At 34.9% G+C, this 10,160-nt stretch overlaps 1 protein-coding gene across 1 annotated transcript in view; it reads right to left on the bottom strand.

Annotated features, from left to right (window-relative positions):
- Nucleotides 1-6,401: 6,401 nt before the first annotated feature.
- Nucleotides 6,402-10,160, bottom strand: part of SEMA3D (sema domain, immunoglobulin domain (Ig), short basic domain, secreted, (semaphorin) 3D) — a 145,174-nt gene continuing 141,415 nt past the window's right edge. The window contains exon 18 of the mRNA XM_014528194.1: nucleotides 6,402-9,093. Within this exon, the coding sequence (XP_014383680.1) occupies nucleotides 8,674-9,093 (420 nt within the window). The 3' untranslated portion in view covers nucleotides 6,402-8,673. The remainder of the gene's footprint in view (nucleotides 9,094-10,160) is intronic.

Here is a 10,160-nt window from a genome sequence, read left to right as displayed (position 1 = left end):
AATGTAAAGATAGCAATCTAAGTACCCACTTAGGAGATCTGGACTATGGCCACCTTCACAGGAGGAAGCCCTCTTCTTGCAGTAATATCCATGGTGGGCTGTGTGTCCACAAAGGGGCAGATGTTCCTGTGGACCAGTAATTCAGTAGCTGTCCTTTCCTGTTGGTCTGTACAAACCCAACACTCTTTCTCCCTTCCCAACCTCAGCTTCAGAGGCTTGAGTTGATTATAGCCCAACAGTTTATCACACATTATTATCACTGGTTGACTTAAATTCCCTACTTGTTTATTTTACCTCTATGTCTGGGCTAGCCCATTATATTTGCATGGCTATGGAAAGAGTATAAGTGACTCACTCTCTCTGCTTCCTGAACTTCAAGGGGCCTCAAGCATATGCATGTGAACAGTCCAGGCCACACATCTGTATTCCATCCTCCACCGTAGACTACCCACCTTCTTAGACCAGCCACCTTCTTGGGCCTTCGGATGCCACACTGCAAAGACTCTCTCCCTGACCAAAGGTTAGTCAGGCCCTTCCATGGCCTAGTCTCAGCTAAGCTTTGACCATGGGCTTCAAAACTATCCTTGTTGGGCTTGTATCATGCAGTTCTGTAAGAATCCTGTCAAGTTGGTTTAGCCAGAATCCCCAACCTCAATATCTGATAAATTCCTCATTCCCCATCATCCCCTAAATAATATCTGATTACCCTAGCCTGATTTCAACAAGAATTCTGTCAAGTTGGTCTAGCTAGAATCTGTTCTTCTTACTGATGTTTCCTTAGTAATTTTCCATCTACTGAGTCCCACCATATATCTTGGCTATAAATCCTCACTTGTCCATGTTGAATTCAGAATTGAGCCAAGTTATTATTATTTTGAAAATTTCTATAGAGGCTGTCCTTAACTTCAGATATATATGCCTGAAAATTCACTGTTAATGATTTCTTACACATATCAATATCTATATGTCCCCACCAGTAACACAAGATTTGAACACACTTTTATTTTCCTTTGGGGACATCACGCCTCACACCATTATACTGATTTTGAGAGAGATGAACTAGAACCTTACCCAATTTGCCATCTTGTCAAGAGATGCCACTAACCACTTCTCCATGTTAGTCATTCCTTTGGTGAGGTAAAGTGGAAAATAAAGAAGAGTTATCTAAATATGTGTGGTGTATAGTTCCTTCTCAGATTTCCTTTTTAGATCTTTATCATATAGATCTCAAACAACTCTCTACATACTTGAAAATAATTACTTTTATATTTGTGTTAATTAGATTATTTATACACTTGATATGTAAAATGCTGCTATATAAATGCATTATGAATAGCTTTATTGACTATTAAGTGTCTGAAAGAGGGTTGTAGCTTCTTGCTTTTGGTTTTATATACTGGCCAAGAGAAAAAATAGTTCCAACCTTTGCTAATGGTTAGGAATGTTCGTTTTTCTGGAGCAAAATCTTGAAGAGCTGATTTCTGCTTATCAAATTACACACATTATCCTTGGTTCAAATTAAATTAGAAATTCTCATGTGTAAGTATTTCACTTTTTAAAATATATAATGCATCTTAAATAATGCATGTTAATTGTTCTAACTCAGTGATAGAAATTAACGTTACTTTGGTATTTAATTGTTAAAATGTATAGATATAAAAAATAAAATGTGTAGATGTAAACAACGCTTAATTAAACTATATTTTTGAAATAATAAACAGGGTGAAAAATGTATTAAGAAACTGTTATAACTTGTTTTGTTCTTATTTAGCACTGGACTTTAAAGGTATAGGTAGACTGTATTTCCAAGAAGATTCCTTTCAAGACTTATGTATGTACACTTTAAATTGAATAGGGGAATATTATAAGAAAAAAATTTTTTTTTTAAATTAAAACATTGCCCTAACCAGTTTGGCTCAGTGAATAGAGCACTGACCTGGGGACTGAAGGGTCCCAGGTTCGATTTTGGTCAAGGGCATGTACTTTGGTTGAGGGCACATCCCAGTAGCGGGTGTGCAGGAGGCAGCTGATCGATGTTTCTCTCTCATCGATGTTTCTAATTCTCTATCCCTCTCCCTTCCTCTCTGTAAAAAATCAATAAAATATATATTTTTAAAAATCACATTATTAACCAAAGCATATCTGTCAGAGAAATCTCTAGTCCTGACTGTGCTATGAATTTAAATCCTTAAAGTTTTCTTAAACAACCTTTACAAAGTCCTTGTGTTTAAACAAATCACCCATTACAAGTGATAGGAACCTTTCTACCAGTTTAAACCATGTAGTTTATGGCATTGTGTCCACCTGAATCAAACAAAATACTCCAACAACACCAGTTTGTAACTGCTCTGTTTAAAACAGATGAAAATTCAAAATAAAAATAGACCATCAATTTACTAATTTGATTTAAAAAGAAGCACATGGGGTAGGAATTTTAGAAAATGCTTCCATTTGGTGGATTTTTTCTAAAAATGATGAATCATAATAGTTTTGAGGAAAACTCTTTTGTTGTCTCACAACACTGGGTTAACTGTCATTTTTATTTGCTAGAGTTTAGACTGGACATTAATAATAAAGACTTAGTCCTCAAGAAACAGCTTCTGATGGAAGAAATAAGGAAAAATCATAATTTTTAGGCTGTTTCATACTTTAGAGATATCTCATTGAGGTGCAAATAAATGAATGACAAAATGCACCAGGATACACACTAATTAGGGTTCCATGTTGACCACCCAGGTCTGCTTACATGCACTGCATTCCCTACTGCACTGCTCCTGTCATCTGTGCCAGTGATCAGAGCATGATTCCAGCTTTCATTTCTCTTGAGTGCCAAACCCATGTGCCAGACTGCCTACCATTCAGTCCGCAAATCATCTCAAACTCCCAGTATTCAATGCTGGAACAATGAACTCCCCATCCTAACCTTTTATCCTTTTTAACTTTTTTTTTAAAACTGTCATCACTCAGTTGTAAAACATGGAAGTCAAGGGGTCATTTGTCACTTCACATTCCATCATATGCAAATTTGATGAAAATCACATTATCATTTCCCTGCTTAAAAATACCAAAATGTCTCCTCATTGACATGATTAAATCTCTATCTATTCCGAATCATAAATTTATGATGTAGAATCCTAATATTTAGACCCTGGCCTCCTTGTCCACTTTGTATAGTTTCCACACATGAATAAGGTCTGGCAATTCTCACTCTTAACTTTGCCTGTGGCCACTGAAACTTAACACTACTTCCAAATATCCACATTCCAAATATCCATAAAGACTAACTATAACACAAACTACCACGGGAGATTCTGATTTTTTATTTGTTTTTCAATAGTAAAAATGGTCTGTAGGAACAGGCTACAATTATAACACAATTCAATAATTAGAGATAATTACCCAAGAGTAATTTGTTTCAATATAGTAAAAACTTAGTGGGACATGGGCCATTAAACAACCTTTTTCCTAATTCCAAATGATAACTTCCCATCTGGTAAATTGGTTCATTTTCTTCTTATCCAAGTTTATGTACTTTAATGCTGTCTGAAGGTGCCCCCTTATACTCCTTCAATATATATTTAAATAGACTAGCCTTTCACTAATGGGGCCCAATAAAACTAAGAATTTGCAAAAAAGCAAAATTTGGGGGCCAAGTTTTGGCTCACATAAACAAAAAACCCATAGTAAATTAGAGGAGTGAATTAAACTGATAGAGAACCTGTCCTATAGAAAATAATAATTTGTGGGATTATTTAAAGGCATTTTACTAGATATACATATAATTCTCTTCCCACTTCAGGTTTCCTAAAGAGCATGTATTGGTTTATAAATTTGATATGTGAGCCAGAAAGAAATCTGTATTTTAAATAGCAACCTGGAACAATGTTCAATCCAAGAAAGGCCAACTCAGCTGTTTAGAGCCCTTTGGTTATTAAGCACATCTCCTAAATGCTTTAGGCATTTCCATGACTATAAGGTGTTGCTTTGAAAACTAGGATCCCTGAGGCCAAACAAGGTTCTAGCTGTCATGTTTTAGAAATAATCAGGGTGCCCACGAAAGTCCATAATGTAAGAGTAACTGGAACTAGAAGGCTGCATCTATTATGATGGCTGAATATCTAATATTTCTATTTGATAGTCTTTTCTCTCTTTTCCTTTCTTTCCCTTACTCTTTTACTACCAAGTAATTTGTGTTTTTATTTTTATTGAGATTTATATCGTTAATATACTTTTTTTATTTTGAAATAATTCAAGTACAAATAATTATGTTTAGCCTAGCTGGTATGGCTCAGGGGTTGAGAGTTGACCTGTGATCCAGGAGGTCACGGTTCAATTCCCTGTCAGGGCACATGCCTGAGTCTCATGCTCCACACCGAGTAGGGTGTGGTTCAGGAGGCAGCCGATCAATGATTCTCTCTCATCATTCATGTTTCTATCTCTCTCTCCCTTCCTCTCTGAAATCAATGAAAATATATTAAAACAAACAAAAAAAAGTAGTTACTTGCAGTAATAATGTTCATCTCAGCCTGCCAAAGACTAAATTTAAATCACAGTAAAGCTTAATTACATAATTGTATTAATTGGGGAGAGCTACTTATTCTTTTACTTATTATTTTCATAAGGGAAGTTATTTGTAAACTTACAGTGCAGAATATATCTACTAATAATTGTCAGGAAATATTTCTTTGGTATTTGATTTAGTGCAATTTTATGGATAAAATTTCGGGTGTTTTCAGGGGTGTGAAAACAAAATTTGCACACAAACCAACATTCTGTTTATCACCATAGAATACTAATGTTTGTGTTTTATTATAATACAACCAAAATATACATTTAACAAATTTTAATTATTTTAGATTACAAGACTATAATTCTCTCAAAATAGCAAAACTATAAATTCAAAATTGATTGCTAAGCACTTACAATACCAGAATTAAATTATACAATAAACTGATAGATTCTTGCCCTTTTCCCAAAAAAAGCATCTATTTAAAACTTACCATAAATATTTTATACTACAAAATATTTAAATGAGAGGTATAAGTCATGTACATGTTCCTGACTGTGTACTGTCAATGTGTAGCATCTTGGAATTTTAGATATTTTTTAACCTCACATATAAGCTAATTTATTTAACTATTGTGGTCATCTGTTGGAAAAATATATCTTTCTATAAAAACATTTAAATATCTCCCTTTTTTCTAAACTATCCATTCCCAATAAGGTGAATCAATCCCAACATACTGTCTTAGAGAAATGTAACATTCTCAATGAAAGCTATTTCAGTTTTTAATTCCATTTGTATTAATGATATCTGTGAAATATATATAGTATCAGTGTTAAATGAAAGTTTTTGATCAGTTTAATATTTAGTGGACATCTAGATATTAAATTGTCCTTAAAAACTTAATTTTGATAATGTTGAAAAGAAGACACTGCCCACTGTAAACTAATATTTTCAGTTTAGACTGTACAATCCAGCAGGAACAAATCAATAGCATATGAAGAACCTATATATAGACCAAAGGCAAAATTCAAGAATAAGATGATTTTACAGCCAGCATGTTTTAAGTAAGCATTATTATTTAGTCAATAGATTGGTGATATTTTGTGTCAATGATAGTTCACTACTGTGGGGCTTTTGCATATTTCCAAATGTCTCTGTGACTGTTTTTTCTTCTCAAGTAATTTAGTTTGTTTTCAAAAATGTTTAATTAACAATGTGAATATAATGTTTAGAGCTCTTTGGGGGAGGGGATTCTACATAAATTACTCAACAATCCATTTTTTAAAAAACTTTTTAAATTCTTAATAAACGTAATGTAAATGAATGCAGACAGACAGGATTCCATGTAGCAGCATAAATAGCCAGAATGAAATGCAGGTGAGAATAGGCAAATCAAAGACATATGTATTCAAAACAGGAGAGAAAAATATGAATCTAAGAATAAACAGATGTTTTAAGACCTCTCCATGAAAAGCTGATTTCTAAGCAAATGTATTTGAAAGTATTGACTATAATTTTATTTTTCATTATTTCAAAGAGAATTCGGTAAAACCTTCAGTGGTAAAGAAGTATATATAATGTGTCTTGTCTTACATTTAATATATTCACACTGTTCCTCAAATGTTCTAGGCAATCAAAAGGTTAAAAAATTAAATGTAGTTTAGATGTCCTCTATCTTTATAAATACACATAAATCTTTGTCCATATGTTTTTATTATATGACATTTTATTTTACTAACAATATTTCAAATGTATTTTAAGAGTTTATCATAAATTAATAGTTTTATACCAAAGTAGCCAGAGTATTAGCTGTAAATCAAAATAGGTTTTCAAAATTTTGTCTGTATAACTATGATAAGAAAGAAGTAAATAAAATATGGCTTAGACATTCATATTTGGATGAAAACCAAATTTATTTTCGCAAGTCAATCCTAACATTTGAGCTTCATGTAATTTTCTCAAAGTCATCCATAATTTGATCATTACTGTCTGACATACAAATACGTGGAAATCTTTAAAAAATAAAACATACTCCCACTTTATTTGCTTGGAGCTCACTATGAATTCCTGGAACATTTTAGCCTAGCAAATCAATAGTCACAAACACTCTTGTTATGGTATTTAATTAGCACTCTGATCCTACTACAACTATTCTTATGCATTAATTTTTAAGAGTGATTTGTTCTGGTTTGCTGTTTTTCAAACCTAAGTTTTAAATCCTTAAGTTTTTCTTATACAGAAACATCTATAAATATTTGAGTTTCATATCAAAAGGGGTACTTAACCTCATACATCAGAGTGACTACTTTGAAAGGTAAGAGATGCAAATAAAATGAATGTGAGATAGAATGCTTTGAACATAAAGCCAGTCACAGACATGATACTGAACATGGTAATAAGTTGCCCTCTAATCACACGGGTTCCCACAGGCTTCTCTTTCAAGACACATAGAATGCATGAGAAACTAGCAATGTCTGCTATTTAGTTTTCTGAAAGGCTGCCTTCCATTTGAGGAAGTGACTAATTTTTCATTTCACACTAAAAAGGGCGTGAAAAGGCAAAACAGAAGAAGGCTAAGGGTTTTGTGTTGAAGAAAGAAAGGTGAGTCCCGCGTAAATGGGCAGAAAACATACCATGCAGGCTCAGAGGTAAAGTCAAACTGGCAATATTTGAAAGTGCTAACAAAATACGAAGAATGTTTATGTTGTGAGTTTGTTTTCTTTACAGGCGGTAGGCTTATTTATTATTAAATTACTAAAACAATGCTACTTGAATAACAGCATATAATCTCAGAAATGCAAAAAGATTTGTGAAAAAAAGATGTCAAAGAGTTAATTTAACCCTTTCCGTTGTCAAAAGTTTTGCATTTGTTCTGTTACTTAACAATATATCTCCCCGCTCCCCACCACTATTGTCTACCTAATTCTTTTGCTATGTATGTATATATTGTTCTTTTCTATTCACTCAAATAAAGTCCCACAATCCAATATTCAAGAGACTAAAGGCAGTAAATGAAAATAATTTATAGATTATGATGAATTTTTTAAAAAAGTACTGAAATCCCCTTGGTTGTAAATAAATTTGTGTTCATTCTTTCCATGATCCTTTATAAAATTTACTTTTCCTCAGCCTTTTGCTAGCAGGCTTTTTAAAAATATAATCTAGAATTTTTTAGCAGATGTATTATAAATTGGCAGCTACTTATACTCTGGTGAATAAAACTACATTGCATTTCACCCACTTTATTTGTGACTGTTCTTCCTTTTTATGGGGCTATGAGTTTTCCCCAAAGCCAGAATTTATAGCTGTCTTTCCTTCTGTCTCTTAACAAATCCCATCTGCATGCTTTCCCATTAGGATGCAGTGTACATCATGATGTTCCCCTTACTTTATTTAAATGTTTTCCCATATCTTACTTAAATATTTATTAAGTATTCTGTCCCTGCAAAGCTCAGCATTTAATCTAAAAACACATAACTGAGCACCAATGTCGCTCCATGAACCTGTTTCTCCTGGTAAGTCATAAGGAATCCTGGAGGAACACTTATAACCTTCAGTAAATCAAGCCTGTAGTACACTAAATAATCCCTGTGGTCTGATAAAAATAATGCATCTCTCCAAACTCCTAAACCATGCACCAAGAGTGAGTGGCTCATTGGGAAAGTTCCTGTTGTTATATGAGTGGTCTGAATGTGTGTCTTCCCTCCACTTCTTACCAGAAAGTAGCCAGTTCTAGAATGGAATGATAGATCTGTTCATAAGAACACAAAGCACAACAGCATGGTAACCCCCATGCTTAATGGCCACACAAGGGAAACGAAGCACCTTAGTACATTACCAAAGGTGCTGTTTGCTTAGCTCACTTATTTACATGACATCATAAATTCAAAAACTCAGAACACAAAACATTTACAAATGTGAAGTCCCTATTTTGAAGATAACTCTGATGCATTGCAGGTGCAAGTTTAGTTCTTGGAAAACTGGTTCAGATGACTTACTTGCCCCGCCTTTGCCATATCCACCACACATAGTCTTACTCGGATTGTTTTTCTCGTGCCTTAACAAAACACCATGGAAAACTCGTAGGAGTTAGTATCAAGGATGTACAAACAGGAGACAGTATTTTTGCGGGTAAAAGGATTCTTTTCTTTAAATTAAATAGGAAACTACGTGGCCACCGCTCTCGGAAGCTCCTCTCCGTGATGTCTTCGATTCCGTTTCTTCTTCATTTCCTGCATGTGCTTCCACTTGGGGACGCCCTTGTTGCGCTGCCTCCGCTTCTCCCGGTGCCACATCTGTTCGCAGTACTGGTCGAGGCTGAAGTTCGGGCTGCTGAGGATTTGGATGTAGTCTTTGTATCTCAACCGTGACTCGGCCAGCAGATCCTTGACCTGCCCCTCCTCGTGCTCTGCCCTCTGGGTGTTTTCCATCTGTTCGTTCTCAATGACGTTCAAAGTCAGCTTCACTATGGTGTGGATAAAAGTGTGCTCCTGTGCTTTGCAGTAATACATCCCAGAGTCCTTCTTCTGCAAACTTCGAATCAGTAGCCCATATTCTGTTTTGATGATCCTTTCATCAGGTTTCAGCTGCAGAATTGGGAAAAAAAATGTAGGTAATAAATGAAAACCAGAGAGGCTATGAGCAAATGCAAACAGGCTACATCGTTTTACTTAGATGAACCTAAGATATGCTCCCTGTCTCTCTGTCATCAAGCATAATATTGTCAGCCATAGGCAAAGAGAGTGAAAAAACCTCAAGTGAGGTAATAGCCCCCCAAAATGCATGTTTGCATTTCACAATACCTAACTGAACCTTTGGAATATGATTAGTTTTTCTCCCAGTCTATGGATAGGAATGAAAAGCTGTAAAAAGGAATGAAGTAAAACTGGAAACTATCAACTGACCACCTACACAGAGATTTCAGATGCCAATTGGTGTTCTAAGAATTGCAGAGCTAGAATGTGACATAGACAGTCATGTATAGAAAAATATGAGTAGCTTTAGTGCATGCTACCACCTTTAATGTAGACTAGAACAATGATTTCAAAAGGAATTTACTCTGTTTTCTAGATATCACCAAATAAATGATCTGAATAGCATATGGGAACTAAGTGGTGACTTGTTAAAAGTCAGTGGAGAGGCGTGGATACAGCCTTTTGAAAGTTAGAGCTAACCATTAAGCAGAACCATATTCAGAAGGATAGCAACATTTAAAGCTGAATTTCCCTCTTCACTCTGGATTGAATTTTGATACTGTGTGTATATATGATATCTCAGACGATGTCATTAGTGGAAATATTTGCCATACCTCAATATACTACAACATGGTAATGTGATTTCGAGTGTGAGAACGCTCAAGGAACAAAAAGAACGTCCCTGAAATGCGACGCTCTTTGCCCTTTGAAGCGATACTACTGAAAGGCAATTCAAACAGTTTAGCTTGCCTGGCCCACAATCTGGTGTGAATAGCGAACCTATCTTCACTAAAACTAAAGGCATGTTTACTGACACAAGAGGCCTGTTTAATGTGGAGATTGTGAAGTGGCCCGGCATTAAGCAGAATCACAACAACAACAAAGAAGTCTGGAAGCCTTCCAGTTTACACATCTGCCCCTGTATTGTAGACTTTCAGATGATGGAAATCAAGGCGGCA

Source organism: Myotis brandtii, unplaced genomic scaffold (genome assembly GCF_000412655.1).
Source record: "Myotis brandtii unplaced genomic scaffold, ASM41265v1 scaffold621, whole genome shotgun sequence".
Lineage (NCBI taxonomy): Eukaryota > Metazoa > Chordata > Mammalia > Chiroptera > Vespertilionidae > Myotis > Myotis brandtii.
Note: the sequence above shows the minus strand (reverse complement) of the source record. Positions and strands in the feature narration are given on the sequence as shown.